Genomic DNA, 17,187 nt, shown 5'->3' with positions numbered 1-17,187 from the left:
GGCCAAAACACTCTTGCATGATCTTGGCAAGGTTATGATTTGATTCTTTTAACCACTTGATTGGTTTGTATTATATATTTGCTCAAACTTGTAACCTTCATTCATGCAGTGCATTACTCGAGTTGCTTACTTATCCTCCTGAGCTGTAGAAGTGGAAAAATCATGTCATGACGAAATAGCTTTTTTCTCACCAAGCATCAAGGTCAGATTGATGCTGCCACTACTGAACTCATTGCCGAAAGAGATGCTCGGGTTAAAGCTAAAGCTATTTTTCAAGAGGAGCATACTAGGGCTAAAAATCTTAAATCTCAAGTAGAGGGACTTACCAAAGAGATGGCACTAACTAGGTCATCTGCGGTTGAAGAATACAAATCTTCCAATAACTTCAAAGTAACCCAAGCAAGGATGTATATAGATGGTTTCGAAGTTTTTCGAGCTCAAGTCATTTCTAATTTTCCAGATATAAACTTTTCTTCGATTCAGTTGGAGAGCGATAATGAAGCTGATGACTAGCTCCAAAAATTATTATTTATTTATTTTTTCTTCGTTCTCCTAGTAGAGTAGTTTTTAGTCGGATTTTTTCGTTCTTCTAATAATAGATCTGCACTCCTTTTATAATAAATGGTGTTGTTTGAACTTGCTTTTTTTGCCCCTTTCTTTCTTTTTAATATTGAAGTAGGCATCATCTATATACATCTATGTATACAAAATGAGTTTTATGAGCTTCACCCAGCTCGCCCTTTAATAAGGGATGGAGTTTTATGAGCTTCACTCAGCTTACCCTTTAATAAGGGGGTAGAGTAGCCTAATTTTGCTTTTTACTAAGCATTTTGTGCTCATTTCTTCGATGTATTTGCAGTAGCAAAAGAGACTACCAAAGAGAAATTATGATATCATAGTTTTATTGAAGAATCAATCCATTTTACTAAAACATCATCATAATGAACATCATCAGAGGAAGACATATTAGTCTTTTTTATTGAAAAGTAAAATCAATCATAGAGAACATAATTCTTTCAGGGAGATAAAGCTAAACTATCAAGCTAGCTAGCTCTTTTATTGAGAAAATAAAATAAGGCACACAAATCTTTTACTAGTAGTACCTCCTTAAATGTTCAACATTCCAAGGATGGTCCACTGACGCCCTCCCAAAGTTTCAAGCCAGTATGCCCCCAGTTTGTTGGTGCTAATAACCTTATAAAGTCCTTCCCAATTAGGGGACAACGTCCCTTCTCTTCTGGTTCTAGTTGTTGGGGTGACTTTGCAAAGCACTAAGTCTCCAGGTTGAAATCTTCTTTGCTTGACCTTGGCATTATAGTATCTAGACACCATCTGTTGATAAGCTGCCATTCAAATTTGAGACTATTCCCGTCTTTCTTCAATCAAGTCTAAGCTCAATAACAACTCTCTCTCATTTGCTCGTGGCTCGTAATGTTCAGTCCTGAAACTGGTTACTCAAACTTCAGTAAGAACAACTGCTTCACTTCCAAAGGTCAGTAGGAATGGGGTTTCCCTTGTAGGGGTTCTTGCCATTGTACGGTAAGCCCACAACATGCTGGGCAACTCTTCAGGCCATGTTCCCTTCTTATCCTTAAGCTTCTTCTCTATCATCTGAAATATCGATCTATTCGCCACCTCAACTTGACCATTTGCCTGAGGGTGTCTAGGTGACAAGTAATGGTTCTTTATCCCTAGTTGAGCACAAAAGTCCTTAAACTTCATGTTATCGAATTGCTTTCCATTATCTGTGACAAACACTCTTGGGATTCCAAACCTGCAAATGATTGACCTCCAAGCAAAATTTCTTATGTTCGTCTCAGCAATACTTGCTAGTGGCTTAGCTTCTATCCATTTGGTGAAGTAGTCTATAGCCACTATAGCATACTGGACCTGGCCCTTTCCCATGGGTAATGGACCTATAATGTTCATTCCCCATTGTGCGAAAGGCCACAGACCCATCATGGGAGTTACCTCTTCAGGTGGTTGTTTTGGAACATTGGCAAACCATTGACATTTATCACATTTTTTCACATAGTCCGTAGCATCCTTTTGTATAGTAGGCCAATAATACCCTTGTCGGATAGTTTTGTGTGCGACCTGCCCCCAGTGTGATTACCACAATCTCCTTCATATATCTCCTTTAGAATGTACCTTGCCTCCTCAGTTGAAACACAACACAGGTATGGTAAAGAAAAACCCCTCTTATACAGTACCCCTTTGATGAGAGTGTACCTTACTGCTAGAATTTTAACTTTTTGGGCCTCATTTCTGTCCTCAGAAAGTTCTCCCTCTTTAATGTATTTTATAATAGGTTCTGCCCATTCCATGTTGAATACTATCTATTGTACCTCCTTTTGAACTTCTTGAAGTATACTTGGCTTATCCAAGTACTCAACACGGTAGCCAATCTAGCTAGAGCATCTACATTCGCAATTTCTTCTCGTGGGATTTGATGGACTAAAAATCTCGTAAAATGATTTTTTAATTCTTCTACCTCTTTTAGGTAGGCCTTCATTTTCTCATCTTTGGATTCATATTCGGCTCAGACCTGCCCTGCTATCAACTGAGAATCTGTGTATGGTATGAGTTGTTCCACCCCAATGACTTTTGCCAGTTTCAACCCAGCTATGAGGGCTTCATATTCTGCCTTGTTATTCGTTACTTTGAAGCCAAATCGAAGGGCATAGGCAATGTTTTCTCCTTCTGGGGAGATTATGATCAACCCTACTCCACTAGCATGCGCAGTTGATGATCCATCAACAAACAAAGTCCGAGTAGTTTCTTTGTTTCTCTGAATATGAGGTGTCACTTCTGTGCAGATGTTAGCATGGTCTTCTTGTGAAGGTGTGAACTCGGCAACAAAATCTTCTACCACCTGAGCTTTTATTGCAATTCGGGGTCTATACTGGATGTCGAACTTCCCAAGTTCTATTGACCATTTCATAAGTCGTCCTGAAGTCTCTTGCTTATGGAAAACCTGCCTTAGGGGTTGGTCTGTTAGTACCACTATTCTGTGAGCTTGGAAATAAGGCCTAAGTTTTCTGGCGAACAAAACTAAAGAAAATCCCAATTTCTCCATTGTTGGATATCTTTCCTTGGCACCCCTAAGTGCCTGACTTATGTAATACACTGGCTTCTGAACCCCATCCTCCTCTCGGATTAAAGTTGAACTTACTGTTGATGAGGAGACAGCCAAGTACAAATACAAGTCCTCTCCCAGTATTACTCTGTATAGAAGTGGCGGTGAAGAGAGGTATTCCTTTAGTTATAGAAATGCCTGCTCATATTCTGGTGTCTATTCGAATGCTTTTTTGAGGATACGAAAGAAAGTTAAACATCTGTCGATTGCTCAAGAGATTAGCCTGTTTAGGGCAGCAATCTTCCCTGTGAGTCACTGGAGGTTCTTCATAGATCTGGGTGACCTCATATCCAGAACTGCTTAGATTTTTTTTGGATTAGCCTCTATTCCTCTTCTACTCACCGTATACCCCAGAAATTTCCCTGAGGCAACTCCGAAAGCACACTTGCTGAGGTTGAGTTTCATTTTATGCTCCTCAATACTTCAAAGGTTTCCCGCAGGTCTGCCAGGTGATCTTCAGCTTTCCAACTTTTCACCAGCATGTTATCCACGTAGACTTCCATGTTTGGTCTGATTTGGTGCTTGAACATTATGTTAACTAGCCTTTAGTATGTTGCTCCCACATTTTTTAGCCTAAATGAAATGACCATGTAACAATACAAACCCTGATCAGTAACAAATGAGGTTTTTTCTATGTCTGGGGGGTACATTGGAATTTGGTTGTATCCGGAGTATGCGTCCATGAAGCTCAGCAGTTCGTGCCCGGCAGTTTCCTCCACCAGTATATCAATACATGGAAAAGGAAAACTATTCTTTGGGCAAGCTTTGTTCAACTCTGTAAAGTCTACGCATAACGTCCACTTACCATTGGCTTTCTTTACGAGGACCATATTCGACAACCAGTTAGGACAATGTACCTCCTGAATGAAGTGAGCTTTCAAGAGTTTTTCCACCTCTTCTGATATGATCTGGTTTCGTTCAGAGACGAATGTCCTTCTTTTTTGTCTAATGGGTTTAAAGTTGGGATGAACATTCAAACGATGTTGTATTATAGCCGGACTTATGCCGGGCGTGTCCTCGTGAGTCTAGGCAAACACATCCTAGTTTTGCTTGAGAAATTGAATGAGTTCACCTTTATTGCCAGGTTGAAGCAAAGATCCTATGCTCACTTTCTTCTTAGCCCCATCATCCAATCTCACCTCTAGTAGGTCTTCCATCGGTTCTGCTCATCGAACTTCTTATTTTTTTACCTCCTCTCGGTCTAACCCTTCAATTATCAGAGTTTCCTGGGACATCTTTTCTCTGAGAGAAGCAAGATAGCATTCACGAGCTGTAGCTTGGTCACCCCTTAATTCACTTACCCCTTGCTCTGTTGGGAAACGCATGAGGAAGTGGTAAGTTGAGGTAATGGCCCTAATAAAGTTTAAGGTTGTCCTCCCAAGGATAACATTATACGCCGAGGTCATAAAAGTGACCTGCTTTGGGCTAGTTCTTGCAGTCACTGGAAGTGTAACTACTCCAAGTAGATATATTTTATCTCCTGAAACCATGAGAGGAGAATTCATGGGTCATAACCTTTCCCAGCCTATTATTATTTGGTCGAATACATTAGAAAATATAATATCAGTGGAACTCCCATTGTCAATAAGTATACGCCTTATGGTGTAGTTAGCTATAACTATGTAGACAACCAGAGGATCATCGTGGGGTTGCTGGATCCCTTTGGCATTGGCCTCTGAAAATATAATGGTAGTGTCACCACACCTGAGTGTTTTTTATTGTGGGTTGAACATTCCTACCTCATTCACCTTTGCTCTTACTCTTCTTACGTATGTTTTTCGGGCCGTGGCTGTTTCACCTCCTCCTATATACCCTCCGGATATAACTCTGATCTCACCTACTAGTTGTTATTCTGGAGGATGATTGTCCCGCCTTCCTTGTGGGATTAGTACCTCGTCTATCATCTCCTGCCATGAACTTTCGCAGGTGACCCCTTCAAATCAAATTATCAATCTGATCTTTTAGGTCGATACAATCCTCCGTGGTATGCCCACGATCTCTGTGGAACCTGCAATATTTATCCCGAGGCCTTCTTGAGGGATTAAATTTCAGCTTTGACGGCCACTTTAGGGAGGGATCATCCTGAATCTGCATTAAAACCTGATCTATAAGCATATTAAGCGGGGTGTAGTTATTGTACTTATCTGAGCTCTTGTAACGAGATGTCCTCTCACTTTGATTGATTAAAGACTTCTTGAATTTAGTCTCCTTCTCATCCTTGGCACCAGGCTGTGATCTCTTTTTATCTGTCTTCCTGTCTTTTCCTTCTTTCCTCTTTCGTGCACTCATAGTGTCATCCACATTCATGTGTTTCCTAGCTTTGACCAATAATTTTGCCATACTAGTTGGAGGTTCCTTTGATAAGGAAAAAAGGAATCTAGATATATGCAGTCCTCCCATGAAGGCAGTGAGTGCTACCTTGTCATCGGCTTCATCCACTTGCAGCATTTCGGTGTTAACCGATTGATATACTCCCATAATGGTTCTCCCTTTTGTTGCTTCACGGTGAGCAAGTGAGTAGCCGGCCTCCTGTGCCTTTGACCTGTAATGAAATGACTTACAAATCCCTTACTCAACTCTGCAAATGTCTCGATCGAGCCTGATTTCAATTTATTAAACCACACGCATGCCGACCCTTTGAGAGTAGTAGGAAAGGCCCAACATATTATCTGGTCTGGTACAGCTTGGAGATACATAAGTGCCTAGAAAGTCTCTAGGTGATCAAGAGGATCACGAGTCCTATCAAAGCTCTCAAGTGTTGGCATCTTGAACTTATTGGGGAATGGGCATTTCATGATAGTCGGGCTAAATGGCAAATTTGTGTTTTGAACAAGGTTGTCTATGGTGGTAGCAGAGCCTTTTCCTTTCATAGCTTGCATCACATTTTCCATTTTGGCATTGAGGTTCTGGATCTATAAGTCGATGTGAGTGACCTCCTCAATCCTTTCACCAATGTAGGTCGAGGTCAATAGCCTAGAGCTACATGGGGGGGATGGGTGACCCGCATCTCTATGTTGATCAGCAATTTGGCTATGCTCTGCAAGAGCCTCCTCATGGGAAGGCTCATTGTTTTGCACCTCATGATTTCCCTCATCAGCATTTAGGCTGGGATGATCTTAAGGTGGGATTTCATTATGGTGATAACCTTGCCCTAGAGGGGGACATGGGGGAACAAAACGTTGTAAGATCATCGTATTTTGCTGGATCAGCTCATTTATTCCCTAATTTAGTGTTTGAACTTGTTGGTCCAATGTTGCGACGCACTCTAGGTCATTTGGGATGTGAAAGGGTTCCCTTAGCATTTCTTCTTGACCAGAGGCCTGCAACGATGTTCCCTCACCACGTTCCAATCCAGATTGTAAGACCATAATCTTATTAAAAGAGAATTAATTTGCTTCCCACAGATGGCGCCAACTGATGATGATTAGTCTGCAACAATCTGAAACGACGACGTTTTCTCTTGACACTGGTGAGGTGCCTGCTAAACAACCTCCGATGGCTAAGTCAGTTTACTGAAGAAATAAAGTAAGCAATTAATGAAGTGGAGTTCAATATTGCTCGTACCTCATTGATTGGTGGGTCGCCTCCTTTTATAATTTGCCGAGCGTGGAGTTTGTTGCAATTTCTGAGGAGACCCTTTGCCGAGAATCACAATTTCACCTTATTATATCAAAACTACTTTTTGAATTTGTAACGCTAACTATATTAATCACCTTACCTTATCTTATCTTATCCATAATCAGCCTATTCAGCTTCTATATCAAATTTCCTCATCTTATAATATCCACATAATAAATAATTCTATGAACAAAATAAAACATGGTTTGTAGTTAAGGAGAAAGGAAGAAAAGGATAAAACAAAAATCTTAAATAACTAATTGAAAATGTCACTTGGGGTGCCTTTTCAAATTCAATATCTAAATGAAAACATTAGATAAAAATGAATGGATATATATACATTAGGTAGTGGTACACTAATTAAATAGATAATATCATATTTATCAACTCCTTAATGAATCTTTTTGTATTTTAAAAAATATGAAAATTTTTTTTTTTTTTTCTTTGCAAACTAAGGGGAGTGTAACGACCTGAACCCGGGGGTCCGAATCACTAACTGGGTCCTTACCCGACTCGGGAACATCCAGGGGTAAAATGGTCATTTTGACCAATACAATGTACTAAGGGTCATAATAGTCATTACTAATCAAATTGATTCATTTATGGTGAAAGAATTAACTCCGTCTTTAAATTGGTCCAATTAGGGTTCCAAGAGTAATTTGGACTTTTTGGACCATGCAACACATTGGAGACCTTATAACTGCCATCTAGGTCATATCTAGTCACTTAGATTCATTTGTAAATGAAAAAAAAAAAAAAAAAAAACTTGGTTTGTGGTCACCTATTTTTCATTCCGGGCCATTTCTTGAGCATTCTAACGGGGCCGTAATGATCTAAACCTCTTAAATACCCTGTGGGACCCATACGATGAAGTTCGGGGCCAACAAAAAACCTTCAAAAAAAAGTACCTAAATTCTAATACGGAGCACTCCGTTGATGTCCTCAGAGCCCTCGGAGGGTGCCATGAGCATCCCAGCGCACGCCCCGAGCACTCAGTGGACACCCTAAGAGCGCTCGGTGGGCATCCTAGGAGCGCTCAGGGTGTGTCATGGGCACCCCAGGGCGCACGTTGAGTGCTCGCAGCAGAGCAGAGAACGCTCGAACAAGCCCAAAAATAAGCTTTCCGCCCTTTTTTTCCCGTTTGTGATCCCAAACACCCGTTGGGTCATTTTTGACCTCCTTACCCCTGTCCCAACTAACAAGCATGCATAAATACGAGATATAATTTCAATGCATCAACTTATGACTTTAAATCATTACATTTAGTCAAATTCATTTACATACTTCATAATACATTAAAAGTGATCCAAAAGAATACAAGTACACATATAGACTTTTACGGTCACAATTACATCATTTTACAAAAGAAATACATATATTAAGCGTCGGTTACAAGGACAACAAATGAAGCTCTCGTCAACCCTAACTTATACATGTGAAGGTCCGTACTTGATCACCTCTTTGTCATGACCTAAAAATGTTTAAGGAATGAGCACCACCACTCAATAGAGGATGCCTAAATGGCATTTTCTCAAGTCGAGTAAGCATGGCATATAACACGTAAGAGCATAGAAATATGAAGGGGGATTATACAAGGGATTTTAATTCACCAATCAACCATTAAGCACACAAACAAGCTCCAAATATCAAATGAATGCCATACATTATGCGTCCACAGAACACACACACAACCGACTCCAAGGCACCCACGCCAAAAAGATATTAATTAACCGAACTTCGGATACCTTCTTCCGTCCTTACAACCAATTAGCACCGCCGTTAAAGGGATACATTCCCAATACCATTTTAAGAAAAACATTTACTCCACAACCTTGCAAGCTCATTTCCACCCACGACTTCCCACACACTGCTCTACTCATTCACACCATGTCATGTAAAATGTCATGAGGATAACATATAACGACTTGGAACAACCATATATTCCATCATCAATACACAATCGCAATTAGAATAATAGACATGCTTTTACATACAAATCTTCAAAGGATTCACATTAGCAAGCAAACCATATAGCATTGAACTTCAATGTACATGCAAGATAGTCCCATTTAAGCATGTTATCACGTAATTAGCGTACTAGCCATAATTCTTCTCAAAACCCCATTTTTAAGCAAGTGGTCATTTTAGCCATTTTCGTGTCAAAGTGGTTTTTTTTTATCACTTTTCATGCCTCAAAGCTCCACTTTTAGGTAAGTGGTCATTTTTGGCCTTTTCGATATCAAAAATCATTTTCCTACCAAAGTGGTCATTTAACAATGATTCCCTGGAGATTGTCCTTAACTTCTAAAAACAGGAAGAGACTTTGGTGATTTTTGATATATATATTTTTACTATCTTCATGAATGACTAATTGCTTTAACCTCTTTATCAACCCAAATTTACTCGTAACATTTTTTTTTCTCTTACCTCCTTGCCATTTTTTTAACTTTCGTTTTTGGCTAATACAGATGGTTAGCATTTTGATCATTTGAATCCAGTCTTCTTCTCTTTCCGTTTAAATGTATTTGCCATCTTCTTATCTTTTTGATTCTTATCCGATAAAAAAAAAATAAATAAATAAATAAAGAAGAAGAAGAAGAAGAAGATGGTTTGCATTTTTTTCTTTCTTTCAAAGTCATGGATATTTGTCATTATCTTTTTTTTTCCCCCAACTATAGCTCAAGTAAATATAATAAAATGTCATGACTTTAATTATAATATTATGATTGCTAATTTAAAATAAAATAAAATAAATAACTTTTTAATTCATGAATAGTCAACAAATTGAGTTAAATGATTCCGAATTCAAAGGCATACACTTTATTTATCTTTACATTTCAGCAATGTATTTCAATATTTTACATTAATACAAGTTACTTTTCCAAGTTCTGCACTTTCATTAATACTTTACATTCTTAGTCTTGCACTTCAATTCATTTTCTTTCCAATCATTTAAAATTTCTTGAAGTCCTTTATTCCAAAGGCAAACCTGAAAGTGGTCATTCCAAACTTTCTTTCAATTGTTTAATCCTCTCAAATTATCATCTAAAATATAGTACGTTTGAATTTTTATTTGGATTTTTCTGAATTCCTGGCACGTCGGCTCTTCCACTAGTGGATAGATTTTTGAGTCCAAGCAGTACTAAGTTCAATATTTAGCTTGGTCTCCATCATTATTATTATTTTAAAATGTGTCGAGTGTAAAACAAATAAATATTTAAAGGAGCTCTTTTGTTGCATAAGGTAGGATTATGTGCATGTGGAATAAGTTTTTTATTAAATTTATTCTCATATATTTTCTTATATTTTTATTTTCTCATGTGTTTATAATAACACATCACCATGTATGTAGCTTTGACATAAATTATACAAGTGAGATTCGTTCCAAACGCAAACACGATCAATTGTATCATTCGTGGTACCTATTTGTTTAAAACGTTAAATTTCAAGATATAAAGAAATTAGTCTAATATGAACAAAATTTTCACTCAATTTGAAGGTTGAGCTTTGGAATTTCATTGAAAACATTCACACAATTATTTTTATTAATTAACTAATACATGAAATGAATTAAACATAACTTCAAATGACCCATCAACGAGGAAATAACAAAAAGCATGCTAATTAAATGTAATTAAATTTTGGGTGACAAAATTTAAGACAAAGATGATAATAATGATACCTTTCAAAAAAAAAAAAAAAAAAAATCCATTATTTTTAAGCAATTATATCGGATTTTTGAACCAGATTTATTTAACAAAATATATATATATATATATATATATATATATATATATATATTATTATAAAAAATAAAGAACAAAATGCTAATTAAAAGAACTAGTCAAAATCTTATGGTCAACCTACCACGGATCAATCTAAGCCATTGAAGAAGCTAGATCCATGGAACAAAGTTCCACGGTAAAGTATGGACTTATTGGGATCGCTGACGTGGCGAAATATAAATGGTTGAATCCACGTGGCACGCAATATCAGACGTTGGAACAACTTATCCAAAACAATATATAATACGCGCACGCATATCATATTATTCTCTCTCTAGTGTAGACTGAGTCACAGAGATCCGAAATTTGAATCTCTGGTAACTTTCTTTTTAACAGATCGATCAGTCTAGAGTTAGGGTTTCACAATTACATGTCTCAGATATTGTAATTTTTTGGTAACAATTTGGGAATTGTTGAGTCTCTTTTAGCGATGGAAGAAGGTAAACGGAGGAAGATTCACCTGCAATTTGTTTTGCTACTTTTGATCGGTTGCTTTGTTTCTCAGCAATGCGCTTCTTCTGATGTGGTGAGAGAGCTCATTTCTATATATACACATAAATACACACACATATATGTATATGTCTCTGTGTGTGTTTGTTTGCGTATAATTTTATATATATATATATATATATATATATATATATATATATATATATATATTTTTTTTTTTTTTTTTTTTTTCTGTATTGGCTGATTGTTTTTTAATGTTGTAGATTTTGTACGAGTCACTATAATATATATTTATATATGTCTCTGTGTGTAATTGTTTAAATGTATTTAAATGTATGCGTTATATATATATATATAGACACAGATAAATTGACCTCTTTATTGTTCTGAAAGTAGTTTTTAATGTTGTAGATATTTTACGAGTCATTTGATGAACATTTCAAGGATCGATGGATTGTGTCCGAGAAAGACGAATATAAAGGTATTTTTTTTTATAATTAGTATTGTTATTATTTCATTAGATTTTTTTATTTTTTCTTCTTGATTTGTTTATAGCAATATGCTGATTGAGCTATGAGTTGTTCTCTTTGTATACATTTGCTGTTATTTACATGTATAGATGACGTGTTTCATTATAGATTGAATTGAAGAGAACATTATGCTATTCTTTTGCTTTTTAGTTGGAAACTGTGATGCATTTGAATAGAAAGAAATCTTTTTTTATTGTCTGAAGGAAATGAGTGTCAAAGGTGGTGATGTAATTATATGTGGATGCAGGCATTAGGCATATATTTTTTTATATATAATTTGAAGAGTTTTTCAACTGCTTTCAGAAATTAAGTTCTAACAATAGTAATGTGACTTATCACTTATGCATAACTTCTCTAAATATGAACCTTTAACGGTTTAACTTGATTGTGAGTAGCAGAGTGTTGAGGTAGCTCTGGAGTTATCAAAATATACTTTTTTTCTATTGATGGTACTCAGTTGAGTCATATGTATTTTGACTGTAAGTTGTGTTCTTACCATTTCTGATTGTATGGCATTTCCATTATTGTTGAAGTAAAGGAAAAAAAAAGGAAAGGGGTGTTGTTTCAATGTTTGGAATTGTTTGCAGTTTAGGTGGAATCACAATTTTTTTTTTTCTTTTTAACATGCATATTGGGTTCAGTGGAAATTATGAAGATAATTTTGAAGTTCTGAATTTGTGAGACCTTTATGATCTGAACCTTTCCTCAAATAAGACTTTTTGGTTCAATTTAGATTTCTGAAATGGATGGCTAGGATATAAAATGCCTTTGAATGTGGTTTCCATATAATAATTATTTTAATTGCTGTTTGTCAACACATTTAGGAAGGATCCAAGATTTTTTTTCTTTTCTAGTGTTTGGCTCTTTTCCTTCTTTATATATATAGGTAAAAAAAAAAAAAAAAAAAAAAAAAAAAAAAAAAAAAAAAAAAAAAACAACTCTTCAACTATTAACTCTTATTGTAGAAAACCTCTCTAACCTATTCTTTGACAAATAGCCCCTTAAGGTATTAAAAATACTACATAAATGACCTGGTGTCAACAGTGTTGTTAAAGGCGCACCTAAGCTGGCTCATGCAAGCGCAACGCTTGCGCTTGTTGTGTGCAGGTGTGCCTTTGACAACATTTGCGCCTTTAATATGGAATATGAATGTGCTTTAATACTATTTGTCCAACATATAAATCTTTTGACATTTCACAAAAATAATTTTTTATTTAAATAAAAGAATGTACAAATTAGTAATTTTAGATTGCAAGTAATAGGAACTTAATTCTACGTTATAATTTGCATAGTTTGGAAGATTAATGTCAAGGGTTATTTGTAAAACGTTGACTTTTTGAATTTTTACCCTTTTATTTAAACAAAGATTGAGCAAAATAATAATTTTTCATTCTTAGTAATAGTAGTCTCACTTGGACTAATTTGCATATTTCAGATAGTTTGGGGGGTTATTCACAAAATGCTAATAGTTCAAGTCATTTTTTCTGCACTTTACCCTTTTCTTTATTTCTTTTTCCATATGGTAAAATAGTTATTTTACATGTTACATTATTACTAATGGTTTACTGAAGTTGTCTTATCAGCCATTTTTTTCGTCGTTTATGGGGTTATTTGCAACAATGATGACTTATTTGCAACTAGCTAATAGATCGGGTGGTTATTTGCAATTCACACACACACACACACACACACACATATATATTTGTATGATTTGGTTGAACTTTGATGCATTATAATTGTGGGTTCATTTGAACCAAGTTTTGTTTTTGCAATACATGGATTGAGGATTAATATACTTATTGTATCCAAGTAAATCTGTGTGTGATACAAATCACAACTTTAAGTGACCAATCCATCCATCCTTCTCATGGAAGTACAATAGATTAGAATTTTCCTTTTTGTGAAGTAGAAAATGATTTATGATCTTTGTCATCAAATGTTAAAAATGCAGCCACAGACTATATCTTTCTGTGACATTTAATTGTAGAAAAAAATAAACTGAGTTGAGGATGACAATATGCCGTGGAAGTCCATAGACATAAATGGCTGTTTTGCAAACGCTTTCATGTTTCAGCAATAAATTTGTTAAGTGGCTAATTTACTTATCTTTCTATTTTTTATTTTTTATTTTTTTATTATTATTATAGGTGTATGGGAACATGAGAAGAGTGAGGGACATGATGACTATGGGCTTCTTGTGAGCGAGAATGCCAGGAAATATGCAATTGTGAAAGAGCTTGATGAGCCTGTGAATCTCAAGGATGGAACTACTGTCCTTCAGTTTGAAACTCGTTTTCAAAATGGACTTGAATGTGGTGGTGCTTATCTGAAATATCTGCGACCTCAGGAAGCTGGGTGGTCATCCAAGGAGTTCAGCAATGAGTCCCCCTACTCTATAATGTTTGGACCTGATAAATGTGGGGCCACAGACAGGGTTCACTTTATTCTCAAGCATAGGAATCCCAAGAGTGGGGAATACGTTGAACACAATCTCAAGTTCCCACCCTCTGTGCCATTGGACAAAGTAACCCATGTTTATACTGCTATTCTGGGACCTGCTAATGAGTTGAAAATCCTGATTGATGGGGACGAGAGGAGGAAGGCTAATTTCCTTGATTCCAGCGATTTCGAGCCAGCACTTATTCCTGACAAGACGATTCCTGATCCAGACGATAACAGGCCTGAGGACTGGGATGAGAGGGAGAAAATCCAGGATCCAGATGCAGTAAAACCAGATGACTGGGATGAGGATGCACCCATTGAAATTGAAGATGAGGAAGCTGTAAAACCTGAGGGATGGTTAGATGATGAGCCTGGAGAGATTGATGATCCTGATGCTACAAAACCAGAAGATTGGGATGACGAGGAGGATGGTGAGTGGGAAGCACCAAAAATTGATAACCCAAAATGCGAGACTGCCCCTGGCTGCGGTGAGTGGAAGAGGCCAATGAAGAAGAATCCCGATTACAAGGGGAAATGGCATGCCCCACTTATTGACAACCCTGATTACAAGGGTGTTTGGAGGCCACAGCAAATTCCAAACCCCAACCACTTTGAACTTGACAGACCTGACTTTGAGCCTATTGCTGCTATTGGCATTGAGATTTGGACAATGCAGGATGGCATACTGTTTGATAACATCTTAATAGCTAGTAACGAAAAAGTAGCGAAATCTTACAGGGAGACCACATGGAAACCGAAATTCACAGTTGAGGAGGAGAAACTAAAAGCTGAAGGAGCAGGTGCAGGTGGTTCCGATGGTCTCAAAAACTTCCAGGTAATATACATACATATATATATATATATACATACATACATATATATATATATATATATATATTTTCCCTCTCTTCGGCTGATGTTTTATTATTGTTATTCTATAACCTATGCCTTTTGGTTAATTATTGTAGAAGGCAGTATCTGATGTCCTCTACAAGATTGCAGACGTCCCTTTTCTTAGTGCACACAAGCTTAAAATTTTGGTGAGTTCTCTCTTTCAAACTTATTCTTATCAGTCCCTTTTATGTTTTAAAAATAAAAAAAAATAAAAAAGGCTATTTTGATGTCATGATCTTTACATAGGACTTCATAGGTGCTTGCTTATATCCTCCCACTATGACTTTTGTCTTGCAGGATATCATTGAACAGGCAGAGAAACAACCAAACCTTACAATTGGCATCGTAGTCTCCATCATAGTGGTTATCTTCACAGTTCTCGGGAAGATCATTTTTGGTGGGAAGAAGCCAGTAAGTTTTAGTACCCTCTTTAACTTGCGCTGTTTTTCCTTCTTTGAAAACTTGTGGAGGAGGATGTGCAGTTATTTAAATTTAGGGTTATTACATGGTCAATCTCCTGTGTGTAGGCAAATGTCAGCGCCCAGACAAAAAACACAGGAGCTGAGGCTTCCAACAATCAAGGAAGTGGCGAAAAGAAGGAAGAGCAGAAAAACAAGGACGACACTACAGCTGCTCCTCGTAAGAGGAACTCCAGGCGCGAGAATTAGGTAAAGAAGAGAGAGGAACCGAGAGGGGCTAGTGGTTGTTAGTTTCACTTTTGGTAGATTCAGAGCATGGTTGCTTTCCGTGCTGAAATTTTCAACTGAGCTACGTAGTATGCAATTTTTTTTTTATATATATTTTTTTCCGCATTGGAAACAATTTAACGTATGAGAATGTATATGAGATTTTTAATCTGGTTCTGAACCACGAATTATTTTCCTTTATCAAGAGAGATAAATTGAGATTTCGGAGTTCATGATTGTTGAAAATCTTTTGCTTCTATAAAGCGTTGCTCTCTATGCTTAATGGCAAGGACACAACGATGTTTGGCCCTTTACCACAGAGACTAGCCTTGTGTTTTTGTTAATCTGATTAATCATTGGAAAAAGATAAACTTGTCGATCGATTTTTATTACATGTAACAATCATTGAATTTATGGAGAGAAAAATACTCTCCAACTAAATAAGTCAAATGCATTAAAAATGTTAAAAATGAACTACTAATAAATGGAATTCAGGTGGTTTAATCGGTTTATATTTTCATTCTATATAACATAATTTATTTATTATTTATTTTAGAGATTGGGGAATCTAACCAGATGGGCTCTAGTCTTCTATAAATCTAATTAGGTCACTTTGCTGGTTCAATATAAATGTCATTTTAATTATTGTTAAACAACTTAAAAGAACTTTTATTTTGTACATTTGCTTGTGCAAAAGCTACTTGGATTTATACTTATGCAAAAGCTAAAATTCTCTCTCTTTAATTCTTCTTAGGATGATTATTGATCTTGTAATAATTTTGTATAAAACAGTAGTAAAAATTACAAAATTTATCATCACCATTATGTGTCGGTTATATGTATAATATAGATCCATAAAGTGACTGATGTTTATGTATCACTAGTTCAATCACAAGTTGGATAGATAGTAATTTTTAGTTTTGTGCGTGTGTGTGTGTTTTGTGCGTGTGTGTGTGTGAGCAAATGAATTCCTTGGAAGTTAAAACGGACACGCAATGTTCGCAACATTGGATTCGAATTCTCAACCTTTTCTTTGTCAACTATTTACATTTTGTTTTTAGACGAAGAAAGCTATAATTAAATTTTGTAATTATTTTCCTTTGTTACATTTGCTTCAATTTTCTTTTCTTTTTCTTTTTTTTCTTTTTTTTTTTTTTTTTTTTTTTTTTGCAGGTATATTTGCTTTGATTCTGATGATAAATTAAACTTTAATCTAAATATATTGATTAATTTATATATATATATATATATATATATATATATATATATATATACACGTTTGATTATTTATATGCCTTATCTGTGATTGAATTATTGAATATTAATTTTGACTAATTATTCTTATTTTAAAGCCAGATAATCTTAGAATTTTTATTTCATTCCCCGTTAATATATAGACAAAAGTGCAAAAAAATTCATTTCACCAAGTGAACACAATACCCCTCTGTGGTATAAAAGTAGGCAAGTAAGTCAACAATTTGCCCCCTTGCATTTTACCAGATCTCGTGTCATTCAAGGTCCGAGGCGAGTTGCTTGCTAACTTCTAGTTATTCAACATTGTGCTTGGTGTCCTTGTTGCAGTTGTATTATATGGTTTTGCAGCTTCAAGGTTTTGGGCATTCTGATTTTAAAAGCTCGATCGC

At 36.1% G+C, this 17,187-nt stretch overlaps 3 protein-coding genes across 3 annotated transcripts; 1 reads left to right on the top strand and 2 right to left on the bottom strand.

Annotated features, from left to right (window-relative positions):
* Window positions 1-1,455: 1,455 nt before the first annotated feature.
* LOC132281085 (uncharacterized) lies at window positions 1,456-4,644 on the bottom strand. The gene is made up of 3 exons (XM_059782823.1): window positions 4,330-4,644; window positions 2,549-3,259; window positions 1,456-2,097 (listed from the first exon to the last, which is right to left on the bottom strand). The coding sequence occupies exons 1-3, from the start codon at window positions 4,642-4,644 to the stop codon at window positions 1,456-1,458; spliced, it is 1,668 nt and encodes a 555-aa protein (XP_059638806.1).
* Window positions 4,645-5,074: 430 nt separating this feature from the next.
* LOC132281084 (uncharacterized) lies at window positions 5,075-5,617 on the bottom strand. The gene has a single exon (XM_059782822.1). The coding sequence runs from the start codon at window positions 5,615-5,617 to the stop codon at window positions 5,075-5,077; it is 543 nt and encodes a 180-aa protein (XP_059638805.1).
* Window positions 5,618-10,830: 5,213 nt separating this feature from the next.
* LOC132284955 (calnexin homolog) lies at window positions 10,831-15,775 on the top strand. The gene is made up of 6 exons (XM_059787100.1): window positions 10,831-11,068; window positions 11,404-11,473; window positions 13,670-14,799; window positions 14,933-15,004; window positions 15,156-15,269; window positions 15,386-15,775. The coding sequence occupies exons 1-6, from the start codon at window positions 10,973-10,975 to the stop codon at window positions 15,524-15,526; spliced, it is 1,623 nt and encodes a 540-aa protein (XP_059643083.1). The 5' UTR covers window positions 10,831-10,972; the 3' UTR covers window positions 15,527-15,775.
* Window positions 15,776-17,187: the final 1,412 nt, after the last annotated feature.

Source organism: Cornus florida, unplaced genomic scaffold, assembly GCF_030987335.1.
Source record: "Cornus florida cultivar Cherokee Brave unplaced genomic scaffold, ASM3098733v1 CherokeeBrave_3.0.0_Hap2_Chr11, whole genome shotgun sequence".
NCBI lineage: Eukaryota > Viridiplantae > Streptophyta > Magnoliopsida > Cornales > Cornaceae > Cornus > Cornus florida.
Note: the sequence above shows the minus strand (reverse complement) of the source record. Positions and strands in the feature narration are given on the sequence as shown.

Excerpts from the sequence above, each read along its gene's own strand:
- LOC132281085 (XM_059782823.1), bottom strand. The coding sequence starts at position 4,644 with ATGAATTCTCCTCTCATGGTTTCAGGAGATAAAATATATCTACTTGGA. Across the intron at positions 3,260-4,329 it reads AAGGGTTAGACCGAGAGGAG|GAATACCTCTCTTCACCGCC; the intron begins GTAAAAAAATAA and ends CTATAACTAAAG. Across the intron at positions 2,098-2,548 it reads CTCAGTTGATAGCAGGGCAG|GTCGCACACAAAACTATCCG; the intron begins GTCTGAGCCGAA and ends CACTGGGGGCAG.
- LOC132281084 (XM_059782822.1), bottom strand. The coding sequence starts at position 5,617 with ATGGGAGTATATCAATCGGTTAACACCGAAATGCTGCAAGTGGATGAA.
- LOC132284955 (XM_059787100.1), top strand. The coding sequence starts at position 10,973 with ATGGAAGAAGGTAAACGGAGGAAGATTCACCTGCAATTTGTTTTGCTA. Across the intron at positions 11,474-13,669 it reads CGAGAAAGACGAATATAAAG|GTGTATGGGAACATGAGAAG; the intron begins GTATTTTTTTTT and ends TTATTATTATAG. Across the intron at positions 15,270-15,385 it reads TTTTTGGTGGGAAGAAGCCA|GCAAATGTCAGCGCCCAGAC; the intron begins GTAAGTTTTAGT and ends TCCTGTGTGTAG.